Genomic DNA, 15,010 nt, shown 5'->3' with positions numbered 1-15,010 from the left:
ATTCATTTTCGCTTGGTATCCAGTCACCATGTTTCACAGGTAGTGAAATACCTGTCTCCTTCCTTTCTCACCTTCTTCACTACTACTACTACTTAACACCCACACCCCCAAACACTGTTTCTTCAGGATGATCTAATTGATCCATACCTAATTAAGGTCAAAGTAGTTATTATAAATATGTATTTAACTTTGGAATCTGCTGCTTCTAATTCAGGGGTTTGGTTGTCTAAAAAGTTCACCTAATTTTTTTTCCCCTAGCTAGCCCAACAACAGATACCACACCTAGATACTCACCTACATTTCATCCTTGCCTGTGCATTACTTGTCAGTAGAACAGTAAGAAAGGTAATTTGCAGCTCAGATACAAAATTCAGGTCCTCTCCTGCACCAACATCCGTAAGATAGAGGAGAGAATGAAACAGCCCTCAAGAAGTCTCCCAGTCCAGATGTAGTCAGCTCCTGACTACTGTAGATAAACTATGCAACATAGCAGACATAATCTCTGCCTTCGTTTCAGTGACAGATGAAACAATAACAGCTTAAATATTGCAGTACTGCATGGTTTAGAGTAGGAAAACACTGGTGTCTTCTCCTTCAAGAGAGACTTTGATAGATGGACGTAAAAAAGTTTTGTGCCAAATTAATATAGGAATATAAAGCATATTTTGTAAGTGTCTATGCAATTAATTAGTCTGGCATGCATTCAGACATCCATAATTTCATCTCCAAAGCACTACAAAAAGGAACCATACTAATTCCATTTGATATATGTCACATTATATACCATTACTATATATTATCGTCATAAACATGCTCACATAAATAAATGGTGCAAAGTAACCCTATCATTCAAAGGCAATTTTGCTTTTTTGCTATACAGAGACATTTAAGGTCCAAAGAGCGCACTGAACAGAAGCTGTACCAGGATGTTTGTTCATTCACTGACCCGAGTCTTCAGTTTCCTATTATTTTTGATAAATTAAATAATATTGCAGCTACATCGCTCTCACGGAAACTTCCTAATGAAAACTACTGCTTCTCCTTCCTCAGTTTCTAAGGTTTACTTCAGAGGCACAGTCTCTCTCAAACAATTATGAAACTCAAGTGTCACTCACTGTACAGGATCCTGCAAACTATACATGTTGAGAGTTCCCAATGCCCAGGGAAGAACAATGTAAGTCTCAAAATATAGTTTCTGCAGCATAGAATATTATATAAAAGCTACTTATTTTTTGTCCAGTAGGATAAAAAGAATTGCTGTCACAGATGCAGGGGAGATTACAATATCCAGTTGCTCAGGGATCAGATTCTGTGAAAACACATCTTTAAATTACTGTGGAGCTTCATTTCTGCTATATCATTCTGAGGTTTAATTTACAAACTGAAATTTCATAGAACAAGCGAGATAGTTGTTGCTAGGGAAAAATTATTATACTTCCTTGTGTGAATTCAATCAATATTTTTATAAACAGAATTTTATACTGGAATTACATATTACACTAAATAAGGGAACAACAGAGTACAAGCGCTCTTATTCCAAGACAGCACAATTTTGCACAGGCACAATTAAATACTAATTGGGTTCAAATTGATTTGACACTTCAAGTAGAAAAGTTGGGCTCTTCAGAGTATAAGAACCATACAGAAGATGTGCCGGGGACTGTCGATTACCTAGCACCCAGGAAAAATGCATCTGCAGGTTTCAACATGTACAGAACAATTCTGTGAAAACACCCTCACAGAATGAAGGAAATTAAACTTCTGCCGATGATTTTCTGAGCAGAGGCCTCTGGCTATTTAACCGGAGACTGACATGAATGCTTGTACCACACTCCATTCTGTCTCTTCAAGGCATAGCGCAACAAGAGTTTGACAATGAGTCACATACTCAAAGCTCCAGATAAAGACAGCACCAGGAGTGAAAACTGAAGCCAAACTCAAACATTTTAAAATAAAATAAAGCACACAAAAGACAGAGATGTGAGACATCTACAAAAAACACCTTAAAAAGGACTCCCCGTGTTCCGACAAAAGACTAAGAATGTTCATCAAGGGGAGCACAAAGCTGCATAATTTAACAGCATGGTCACTAGACGAATAGCACAAGTCATTCTACTTCACAGAGCCACTTCTGAAGTGAAAACTCTCTCTTCACAGAAAGCTACTTACACTTCACATTTTTTTTGTATACATAGCCCACCGTCCTCCAGAGCTCTATAAGCTGTGCCCCTATCGACACACAAGGTGAGCCTTTTGCAACAGCTGAGGTTGTATAGATGTTGATCAAGGATACAATGCTAGTGTCTTTCTAGCAAGAACTGAGCTAGGTTTAGTTAACAAAAGGAAGGAACAAAGAGAAGAATAAAAAAAACCGCAAAGGAAAAAAAAGCTCTTGTCCCCATATATACTAACAAGGACAAAACCGCTCTGACTTTTCAGACTCCTTTCACACTAAAATGAAGAGCCAGGGGATGTGATCACACAGCTCAAGACGACAGGAACCAGCTACAATCATGTAAGGAGGCTGATGTTTTGATCAATCCATTGATTGATCTATCTTTACTATAGAACAGGGACACAATTAAATTCTGCTCTCCTCCAACCACAACACTTTAATTTATGCTCAGAAAGTCTCCTGTATAGCAAAGCCATAATATAAATAACATTATTATGCAAACAAACACTGTCCACACAGCTAAACTTAAAGCAGCAAAGCGGGATTCAGCTGGTAGGTAACAATGAGAGGAGAGAGACATAAGCCAGGAAAGCTGACTCCAGCTGAGGGAAACAGATGATCATAAACATGATCCTTAAAATAAAAGCAGAACAATCTGTAAGAGAATTTGGGTTAGACCAGAAAGAACAGCCAAAAATACAAAGCCAGATGGAAAGTAAAAGAAAGCAATTAAGAATATAGGCGAACTGAAAATGTATTTCTGATCTGTGGACACAAACTAGCTTGCAAATGTTTACTGGCACTGAAACTGTTCACACTAGTGCGAAGAATTTCTAAGCCCTGTCATATCACGAAAATATTTAACCTTCAAGCACAGTTCTGATGAGCCCTCACAAATTTGACTGGCAACCAGAATGTTTTCAATTCTATTTTTCCTTCCTCCTGGCCACTGCCCTTCTATATTTTAACTTAAAATACCTATGTCAAACTAGATTCCAGCTCATCAATCAGAAACAGTAAGACTGAGCAACTAGAAGTTAATTTTATTAGTGTTTCGTAAGTTAAAAACAACAAAGAAAAGAGAAAATACAAGCTCATGGCGCTCCAGCTGCATTTAAACTACCATGCTAATAGGATTAAAATAAGGACATGGTTTAGTGATGGACTTGGCAGTGTTAGGTTTGCGGTTGAACTTGATGAACTTAGAAGTCTTTTTCAACCTAAATGATTCTATGATTCTACGATTCCTTTTTGTAGAGGAAGTAGGCAGGACTTTGACTATGCAACTGAAACACAAATACGAAGATACCAATTTTACCATAAATAAGTAGAGGTTAGTAATTCTAAAAGCAGGTAAAATGTTGGTATTCATCACAAAAGGTCCCTTGTCAAGCCTCTATGTATTGTTTATACAGATATACATATTCTTTTCAGGAATTTTAGTCAAATGCTTAAGTTATAAAGAATAAGGTAAAAGAAGAAAGCAAAGAGGGGAGAACAACTCAAGACAGACAGTCTGGGAATAAGAATTTTACCCTCTGGTTATATTCTTCTCATCTTTTCTTTCCTCAAGGCCAAAGCAATCCATTCAGACTGCAATTACGTATCTTCTATTCACAACAAGCAATTAGTTGAGCTTCTTCAGTCATAGAAAATTTAGCAAACAACTACTTTAAGAGCAGGAGAATTGAACATGGGAAATGCCAAGGCCAGTTACAACCAATTGTCCATATTGAGAACTGATTTACAGCTGGGAAAAAAAAGACACTACCACAAGTCCTTAAAGGCCCTGATGCACACCTGCTACCATGTAAAGATCATATGCTGTTTACTATGATCAAAAGGCAGACTTTTCTTCCTTGGGTTTCATACACGAGATATAGATATAGATAGACAGATAGACATATATATATTCCTCAGTACAAAGTGAACCATTGCTATTACACATTTTTCTGTTGTTTGCAAAGTTAGGTTCAGGAAGTACTGTCACCTGTGCATAGTAGTAACTTACCAACCTCCACATGAACGCCTGCATGCCCACCATTAGTCATCCCATTCATCAATTCTGTATCCTCCAGTTTCAGCTGAACCGGGGGCTGGAACTTCAGCTCCTCCTCAATCTTCTCCCAGTTGGCCTTCATTTGAGAGCCACTTGCACAGTTAAAATGGCATTTAACTTTCTGAATAACATTATCTAAAACAATATAAAAACATGATTCAATTAGCTCTGCAAAAGTTAAGTGCTTCAAGTAATTATTAATCAAGTCATGGCATTCTTTTTTTGATTGTTTTTCACTTCTTCCTTCTTTTCTTATTAGTTACACATATAAAATTCCACCACTGGTTAGGGAACAAAAATACCTCTCCTAGGTATTTTATAAACATACCCACTCCCTTCTGGACACTTTAAATCTCAACATCCTGCCTGCCAGTGGACTGAACATGAGCTTTCACATTCCAGGGCACTTCCTATGAACTACCACGAGAAGCAATTCCACATTGTGTTTTAACAATGTCAAGGATTACATTTTTTCCAGCACAGAGATAAATTAACTCAACCTATAGTTGAGTCATGAAGCAACTCTGACCGGCAGAGGCAATTCCACAGTGATTCCACCAATGTCCAAGCCGCAGACCTACATACAGATCACCCTGCTTCATCTCTCACACTTTAAATTTAATACTATTGGCAAGCAAATGCCTTTCCACAAATGTGGCTGCTGGTTTGACAGGAGTTGCACTGAGACTAAGGCGAGAATTTGGCTGACTACGTATTGCTCACACCTCCAGAGCTGAAGTACCTCACCATGGATACTGATAATTCCTATTTAATTGTGCGAAGATATTGGCAAAGTCAAGCCATTTCAAATGCTTAGGGACATAAAATGCAGAAGCATTTATTTTGCTAAGATATCCTGTAAGTAAAATCCATATCTTTAAGATATGTCAGAAGCCTTGCATAGGTTGACTACAGCTACTACTGGATATGATACATATGTAATAGCTCAAGCATGAGTTTTGAGACCACAGAGAAGGACTGTATGCTGTGCTAGAACATACAGCATCGTAAGTATTCCTTAGTGAAAAATCCTCTATTTTACCTTAAGTCAGCCTGCTACAATTATCTGTAACTACCACACAAAAGGCTAAGATCTTAAGGATAAAGTGCATCTTGGATCCAAACACAGGAAAGAATAAAAAATAATTAAAAAAAATAATCAACCAACCAAAACAGTTTAATAAAAAGGGGTAGTTTGGATCTCAGTATAAAATTACATCGTGCCTGGAATGTGCCCTGCAAGGAATCCACCCAAAATACAAATGGCTGTAGAGTATGCTTTCCTTGTGGATTCTCAATCTTTTAAGCACAAACTTAACACTATTACCAAAATCTGAATAGAAGTGTGCTAACCCACTACAATATCTTATCCTTCCCCAGAAAAGTTTCTCACTGCAAGGGAATTGTTGTTTTCAACGTTGTGAGGTTCAGCAGAGCAGCTGCTACTTTGCAAGAAAACCGTTTATATCAGGTTAAAAAAGAAACACTAGGCATGATTATGAAGTATTATGTGAATTTAAGTCATGCCAGAAGTAAAGCTGTCCATAATAATCTATTCTGTCTCCCTTTTTTCCTGTACCCATCTGTCTCCACTTGTCAGATTTTTGTAATTAAGTTAGAAAGTGTTTGAGATGTGGATTTCTTTTTCTTCTGTGCTTGTTTATTAATCACCACATTTTGTTCATCTATTAGAGGGGCACTCAGGAACTGCAAAACCAACAGTCTAATAGTTTAAGGCGCTTACAAGATCTCCCCCTCCTCCTACACACGCATACAAAGGCACACACACAGATTCATTGTTATGATCAGGCCAGGAGACACTGTTTAACGTCCTAACAGCAGCAGACACAGAATTCTTACTATTAGAGAACAGTTACAAACCGAATTCAAGAAAAGCATATGGTCTGGAAGCTAAACTGATGCTTGTTGTATCATAGGAAGCAGCAAATTCCCACTGAAGCTCTTCCAGAAAGCAAAATGCCATGATGGTTGAGAAATTGCTGGAACAGATTGCCATGCAGGCAATATCCCCCGAAGAAAGGAAACTGAAAAAGAAAAAAAAAAGAAAAAAAGCAAACCAAACATCAACATAAAAAGGTAAGAGGCATGTGGACACCAGAGGTAAACTGTACTTTCTGTCAAAACATAATGTACAGACTGCAAAAAATACATTGTTCGCACTGCTGTAATAGTGCTGTAGCTCTTGTAGATCTACCGCTTATTCTTAACTTATTCAATACACCTTAGCATACTAAAGATAGTAATACAGATTTTAAATTGCTACATCAGTAAAACTTGAGGACACCAATTTCCCAGGCTGGCTTTAAATCATGTCAATAACAAATGAGGTGGACTGAAAACATCACAGGCAAGATATTCAAAGAAAACATTGTGGCCTTCCACAAACAGAAGCGAAAACAAGCAAGCTTGTTCACATGAAGCAAGCAGATGTATTTCTTTGCTCCCCTTGAATATGACAACTTCATATTAACAGGAAGATATAGTAATTAACTTGCACAAACCAAGATACTCAAACACTGTTACTGCTAAGTCATCTGTAACAAAGGTGAGCTTGTATCAAACAGCACAATAAAAACCCTACTCCAAAAGCAGTCCCTCTAACACTGAAGCCGTATTTACGCAGAAGTTTCCACTTACAGATGGCCAAAAATCTTCCAGGAAACTTAACAGGGGATTCACCTGACCAAAATGTCAGCGTGTACTTAAGGTTGAGAGAAATGACTCTCATCTAGGCTTCATTAAATAACATGGCAGTCAGGGCACCCCGTTCAGGTGGCAGCACTCATAATGTAGATAGTTACACATCTCTAATTATGGTGTGGATTGTGGAAGTTTAGCTATATCTCAAAGAAGACCGAGGAAACCTTCACTTACAGTTTAGACATCTGTTAACAATAATTCAGTATAAAATCAGTTTTGAAGCTGAACAATTACTAGCTCTCTGTCTTTTCTCCCTTTTTTACTGTTTACATATTTCACCCCTTTCACACAGAAAGACTTACGGTTTCTACTTTATCACATTTCATTTACTCATTGTACTATGTACTCGGGATGTATCATTTTGATTAGCTCTACGATAGCTTAGTCACACTGGGTAGATTCCCTGAATTCCTTTTGTCCCCAGCTCACAGCTAAGAATCAACACCATGCCTGCGTAAAACTACCTCTTCCCAGTTGTCAATAATTTATAGCCCTTTTGCCATGTATCTGTTTGCACTCTTCTCATTTCAGAGCCAGATGCATAGCTACTGCTGGAGACACTACAGAAGATTAAAAGCAGCAGAACATGTTAGCATTCAAGGGCACAAGTTCGCTTTGAAAGAAAAGGAATTAAAATGCTGATCTCTGATTTTCCAACCCATACAGTGTAAGTTCATGTACCTTCTTTCTCCAACCACTCCCAAAAAAAGGGATGCTTAGTTTTACCTCAGAGTCACTTTATGTTTTCTTAAATTCACTAACCAGAAACACAATCACGAGCTAAAATTCGTTTTTAGAACTAAATTAAAAATGAATAGTAAATTAAAATTCTCATCTCTGAAAGAAACCTTAATTTCTTAAAATAAAGACTAGCAAATCCTTCTCCAATAAAGAAAAGCAAAGATTTACTATTTCTCCATACTGGCTATTGTCAGTATGCTTCAGGCTGCCTCAAGATACACCCAGCAGCCAGAGAGCTTCTAGAGACTTGAACCCGGCTGGTATTCAGAAAACGGAGTGGGCAGCACGTAGGACAGAGTCAGGGCAGTTCTCTGCAAGATGGAATCAGAACTGTAGGGGCCTGAGCGAAGGTATCAGCAACACTTGACCATCTCTGAAGAAAAGGGTTTGGGGTTTAGACTAAACTAATTCCTAAGCACTAAGACATTGTCTTAGAAGGTATTTGTAGAAGTCCAAGATAACCCAACTGCTAATTGTAACACATACTGCCCATCGAGCAGAAAACATTCACTACAAAAAATGAAAACTAAAACAAGTAGGTTTTAACATATGCTTACCAAACCAAGCAGGAGCTGCATGGCTGCGATACAGAGAAATAAGGTTTCAAAATACTTGGATGTTACAATCTAGACATGCACGGTGGGATTTCAGATTGCAGTTAGGCACTACATAATATTCCTGAAATTCAACCCAGGACAATAATTTCAAAAACTAAAGTAAAAAAAATCAACCAAAGAAAAGCAGGGACTTACTGTATGCTAAGGTCACGTCCTTTTGCTGTGCCTCGACTTGGATACTGCGCCAGAATTGAGGATAACGCCTTTAATCTCTTTCTGCATTCCAGAAAGCCTTGGTTGAAATGAAAATCTGTGGAGGCTGAGAGGGGAAGTCCATCCCTCACCCGCACCACACAGGCAAAGAAGATCATGGACATTCTCCACTGGAGCACACATGAGGACAACCTGAAAATGGAATATTAAGTTAGGTTAATGGATGTGATATCAGTTAGTTACAATCCAATACGCTAGCCAGAAATATATCAAGGGTAGAGTTTATTCACCATTGCTGTTGAACAAGTACCTCTTGTAACTCCGCAGTCATCGAATGCAATCAAACTGTTCTCAAAGGTCATGGCTGCGTCCATTTTTTGTCCCTCAGACAAAAAGGGGAGGCAGGGGATTTGACAGAGGAATTATCTACCTACAAATATCCCTATTTTCCCTCCTTCTGCTTTACCTTAAGCATCAGAAGTGCTGAGTAAAGTTCTTAAAGGTATTTATGGAAACTAGCTAACTCCCACTGACACAACACATCTTCACTAGTGTTACGAATAGCTGCATTAGTGTTGCAGTTACCTGATTTGCTAGCATAACACACAAATACAAAAATAAATTTTAGGCTACAGCCTGTCAGGCTCTTTATACAGAATCAACTAGGACTAAATACAGAACAAAAGTTGCCCTCACTTGACTTCTTACTCTTTAACAGGTCACAGCCTCCTGTGAAAAGTTATTACTGGGATTTACCCGGTACATTCAAAACACACAAGAGATCTGTCCCTCAGACATACCATGAGTATCCAGAGCAAGATGTTAGAAGGCTAATGCAGCAGCTCACATATTCTCTGAAAGACAACCACAATAAACATTTTAGAAAACTAATGACATATATATACACACACATATTTACAATGTCACATCTCCCATGCAGTGGGTAAACATATCCTAGAAAGTATTTTGCCTCAAGGAAAAAACCAACTCATTTGCTTACCCAATGTATCGATTCCTAGATGTATCCAAAGACACTATGAAATGATACCCAAAATATTTCTGATGCCCCGATTGTTGTTTTTAAGTTATCCTAGCTTCCTGTAAAAGAACAGCTCTACATCAGCAGACTTTAAGTGATTATTATAAACAAGTCAAGGGGAAAAAGAAAAAAGAAAAGAAAAACAGGCATTTACTCTGCTTCAGGCAAACTACAAAAGTGAAGCATTAGAAAAAACAAACAAACAAAAAATGAAATCACACTGTGAATCCAAACTTTTGATAGAGGGAATGACTGCTTTAAACAGCCCTGTATCAAAGAATTCATTACGATGCTCAAAGTTTCTTTGAAACGTGTCTCATCATCAAGTGTTTTTCCTGTCTAAGAGAGTAAAAGAGCAAAGCCTTTTCTAATTCAGGCATTCATAAACTCTCCTGCCAGTAGAGCTGTTTTAATGTCTGATAAAGGTTGAGTTCTTACACAGAAGCAGCACTAACAGGGTCTCATTTCTGCTCCACAGGAATCATTTCCACTTAGCTATAGGAACTATCCCTCTATGAAAGGTGGCTGCAATTTGCCAGCATGTTAAAGCAACTAACAATTGTCAGAGGAATTCACAGAAAGCATAATTCTACATAACTTGTTTCCCTAGAAAAGCAAATTAAAACCACAGAAGATTACACATCACTTGAAAAATGCTATTTTGAACTTTTTAAATGGAGATTAAAGAAGAATTAGATGTTAGGGTTTTCTTCCACTATACCTCGCATTTCTTGTCCAGAAGTCATTTGAGTGGCAAAATCAAACTAAGCTCACTAACTTCATTTTAGCATGCATCAAAAAGCATTTCAACAATAATCAAGATTACTACATGTCTACTTGAGACATCATATCAATCTTCCATGTGTTGTGCTAGCAGACATGAAAGAAACAGCTCAGAAAGCTGCTTAAACTTTAACATAGAAGTGAAATGAAAACAAAAAAAGGAAACTGCCAACTCAGAAACATTAACACAGTCAACTGGTAAGTACAGTTGCTCAGAACAGCACAGTTTTATGGTCAGTGGTTGGCATAACTCCAAAATATCCAACTTGACAAACACCACAGAGGCAATATGTTTTAAGCTCTCATTTACCTTTCAGAAACAGCCAGAATTTGACCAGGACAATAGAAAGGCACTAAACTTAGAAACCAAAGATGCTTTCTAAAATGTATTTGGCCTACGAAATTATCCAATTCACTATGCCATTAATAGCAGGAGCTTAAGATTAAAAAAACAAATATGTATATAGTCATCACTAGGGATAACATCACCTATAGTTAACCAGCTGCATATAGAAAGGTATACAACTTTCCAAGACATACAAACCTTCAAGCTTCAGGGTATAAGGCTTTCCCTAAATACCACCTGCCCATCAGAGGGATTGTCTGTTCTCCTGTGAAAGATCTGGTATCAGTCATCATCAGGCAGACTTCCAAATTGAATGCCAGACTTGACTGCAGAAATGAGTCAATGCTCCTTCTTTGGAGAATACACCTGCTGTAACGTACTACCAGACTATCACTGCTGTATTCATCCAAAAGGCTTGATTTATTTTTTTTCAAATCTACCTGCCTGCAAATTTCTAGGTTTGCTGCCTACGGAAATGAAATGAGGCTTACCCAGACAAGCTGCAAGTACTAGTGGAATAGGTATCTTACATGCCTTTTGGTTTTGTGAAAAAAAGGCAAGTGTGTATAAAAGAAAGTTACATCCCCAACAGAGGGAAAGGCTGATGCAGTGGCTCAAATCTTAACAGAGAGCAAGTGAGCACAACCACAGGGCAAAACAACCAGAAATACATGCACTGGTTCTGCTTCTTATAGAGCTCCCATTGACATGGTCTAAAGGACTGTTTGCATAGGTAACACCCTACCCCCCAACACAGGAAAAAAAGTATGAGATTTCAGAACAGTACCTGTAAAGACTTCTGAGGAGCTGAAAAAAATAATACACAAGCTTTTCATAATTTGGGGGTTTATTTGCAATGTAGCACAGGTTTAGCTAAAAGAGGTGAGAGCCAACATCACCCCATGGAAGAGGGCAAAGCCTAAAAGTAAATTCATGCAGCTGGTTCACCTGTCCCCTATGGAACTCCTGTCACCAACCACCTACCACTCAGATTCATCCAGCTTTCTCCTTTCCTTTTCCACATTCCCCCCGCACGCCTACTCTGGCACTGTACCTCAATGAGGTTTTCTTTTTACTTTTCCCCAAGCCTCTTCTTACTTGCATATCAGAAGGTGTTTTGTGCCCATGGCAAATAACAGTTACTACTGTCACTTCCCTTGAAACTTTAATTACTTGCAAGCCAATTTTGCCATGCCACATGTTAAGTAAACACTTACTATCACAACTTACTGGACTGATCAAGGTGTGCACATAACCAAGTAAATCTATGATCTTACTATTTGACTGACCTACCCCTTCCTCCTCCAGTCTCTATCTGTACATGATTAGCAGCCCAAAGTATCTGCAACTGACTTTACGTGGCAGGCCTTTGAACCTGGTCCCGAACTTTGACAATGTACTTGCCTTTTGATTAAGCAGATATCAAATCTTACTGTATTCAGAATTAATAACATCATGTCAGGCCAGCTATTTTACTGGCACAAAGCAGGCAAAACCTTGAGAAATGTTTTGTGTAACTGTTTCAGAAAAACATGTTATAATTTATGACTGAAGTAAACAAAACCTGCTTTTTTCTTTATTTGAAGCACCTGTACAACCAACAACACTTCAGAAAACTGTTTAGTGTCAGACTATCATGGACAGGACATATTTACAAGTCTTACAACAAACAAGAGTCTTCAGGGTATTCCCACAGTAGGCCTCTAAGAAGCTACCCAAAGCGCAGTTCCTCCATCCCTCGCTTCCTAAGTAGCGGCCAACACCCTCCAGCAACTACGCAGGAATTATTAAGGCAGCCTTAATCTTATGCTTTACTATACTTACACAAGCTCCTCCATATAAGATCACACCCAAGTCTCAAGCGCCACACCTCTCTGAATGCTAGGCAAACTCCTACTTCATTATCTGTACTATGAAAACAATCTACTCAAAAGACTATGAAAATGCCAACCAGTACATAGTTCATGAGGGGAATTATTTCAGAAATACTGTTGTTTAAGAAATTATTTTATCTAACCATCAAAAGCAGAAAGTTTCCATCTAAGAATAGCATAACACTAACAAGGAATGTCTTGTTACCAGGATCTCTCTCAAGTATTCATCTCCTCTCCCTGTTCAGAGTCACATTTCCCTTCTTTCTACAGGTGGCATACAGGCCAGCTTCAAACCCAACAACTTAACTATTTTCTCAATTTCTGATCTTCCTGCTGAAGGAAGGGCAAAAGCTTTAGTGAATGTTACCATAGTCCAGGAAGCTCTTGAAGCAATCTGTGAAGTTTCTTTGGACACGTGACAGCTTGACACATGTTCATAACCACTGCATCTAATGCATCTTTCCTCTAGTGGGTAAGCTTCAGAGGGAGTCACAGACAGCTACAGGTGGGATGCCAGAACACAAAAGAGATTCCGATTGACTCCATCAAACACAATACATTTAACAGAGCTGCAGTTCAAGTGCTGGTATCAGTCTCAACCAACAAGCAAAGGAACTGAGACATGGTTCATAAGGGAGAATTACTACTTCTCTGCAGGATCACGTAGTGGATTTTATGCTCTTCGCACATTTATAAAAAAAGGAGAGCTGAAATGCTGTTAAACTTCCCACCTTCTAAGGTAACAGCATCCATCTGCTTCTTCCCAATTGCTCTACCTCGATGCTCACAGCAGCACTACCCAAGCTACAGATATCACAGACCTACAGGGCAACAGGAGCCACTCTCCAGATACAGCAGTGAATAAAAGCAATTTGAAAGCATGATGCTATCTCAACTTTTAAAACAGTATTTGTGGATATCAAGAGCCTGTAAGTTCCTATAAATCCTACAGGTTTTATTCTTGTCCCCAAAGGGAAGCATATAGAAAACTCTCACCATCACAAATCTCCTGTTTACACACACCCCTATGAATTACCAGAAATAACACGTATTACACAAAACTCAAACTCCAACACCCAGGTCCCCCATGAACCGCACTGGCTCAAAGGACAGTTGTCCTCATCCTTGCCCACACTGCACCATAAAAACTCTGTAAGGTTCTGAAGCTCTCCCCCTACATTAACCTCTCAGAAATATTAGCAATCCTATCTGCTCCCAAATACACACACACACCCCAACCTGTATCCTTAAGTCTCCTAACACCCAGCAGCTCATCTCTGTACCCTGACCAGCCCACAAAATTAAGGACCCTTCCCACATCCATCCTGTTCCACTCACCCCATTATACATAACTAAACTCTATTCACTGCTCTTCTCCCCCACATTAAGATTCCCAAAACCCCCAAAAAGTACCCCTTTCCCACACTCTTCAATAAACTCAAACACCTTGAAAGCTGCCCCCCTCATCAGGGCACTCGTTCCCACCGAAAAGTCTCCCCATACACCTCTCAAGCATCCAGACACTCCCAAATCTTACTCCCATCCCACAGGTCCCAAACCCTCACATTATCCCAGCCCACCTCCAGACATCCCCGGCATAACACAAGCCCTCGTCACAGTCCCAAGTCCTCCTCCCCCTACACCCCTCAAGCACTCCAAGGAACCCCCAAATCCTACATAGGGCAAGATCTTGAACCCACCTTGGCTCACCCCCACCCCATCCCCACACACACCCAAAGCCCTTAACTCCCCTTCACCACCTCCCCACACGCCCCTCCAGCACCCTAAACCTTACTTCCCTGCCAGAGGTCCCCACACCCTCGGGGCCCACCCCTCCCCCCTCCCCCCTCCCCCCCGCAGGGCCCACATTACCCCTGCCCACCCCCTCAGGGCCCACCCCTTCCCTCACACCCCCTCAAGCACAACACGCACCGCGGAGCGGCGCAGCTCAGCCCCGCCCCGCCCGCGGGGACCCAGAAGAGGACGGAGGAGGAGGAAGAGGAGGAAGGGGGGAGCCGCCCCCGGGCCCCCTGCACCGCTCACCTTCCCCGCCCCTCGCCGCGGCTCCGGACCTCTCCCACCGAACGGCGGCGGCGGCACCACAACACCCCCCCAGCCCGCCCCCTTCCGCCCACAGAGACGGCGGGTAGAGTGTCCGCGGCGCGGGGCACGCCGGGACGCGGGAGGCCGGTTCCGCGGCCGGCCGGGAGCCCGCGACCCGTTACACCCCCGGGGCGAGGGGCGCGGCACGGCGGGGGCCGAGGCTCCGGGAGCCGCCGGCGCCGCCAGATAGCGGCGGGCCAGGCTTGCTTGGCCTTGGCTGCCGGTGGCGGGTAGAGTAGGCCGCGGGGCTGCGGTGCCGCGCTGGGGGTCCCTGGGCGCCGCGGCCCGCAGCCCTCGCGGTCGGGGCCGTGGCAGGGCCCGCAGGAGCCCCCCAGGGTCGTGTCCAGCCGGGGCCGCGGGAGCCGCCCCGGGCCTGTGCCGCGGCCGGCGGGGTGGGG

At 41.0% G+C, this 15,010-nt stretch overlaps 1 protein-coding gene across 7 annotated transcripts in view; it reads right to left on the bottom strand.

Annotated features, from left to right (window-relative positions):
* The window catches only part of SEC22C (SEC22 homolog C, vesicle trafficking protein), a 22,811-nt gene extending 7,801 nt beyond the window's left edge, over positions 1-15,010 (bottom strand). The window contains exons 1-6 of one of the 7 annotated variants that reach the window (XM_080387717.1): positions 14,553-15,010; positions 11,423-11,442; positions 9,268-9,321; positions 8,450-8,659; positions 6,117-6,280; positions 4,188-4,370 (exon numbers count right to left, since the gene is read on the bottom strand). In XM_080387717.1, coding sequence (XP_080243843.1) covers positions 4,188-4,370; positions 6,117-6,280; positions 8,450-8,631 — 529 coding nt within the window. In that variant the 5' untranslated portion in view covers positions 8,632-8,659; positions 9,268-9,321; positions 11,423-11,442; positions 14,553-15,010. The other 6 variants (XM_080387711.1, XM_080387712.1, XM_080387714.1 and 3 more) reach the window with 6 other exon arrangements.

This window comes from Falco punctatus (genome assembly GCF_963210335.1).
Source record: "Falco punctatus genome assembly, chromosome: 4".
NCBI classification, from domain to species: domain Eukaryota; kingdom Metazoa; phylum Chordata; class Aves; order Falconiformes; family Falconidae; genus Falco; species Falco punctatus.
This window is presented reverse-complemented; position numbering and strand designations above follow the sequence as displayed.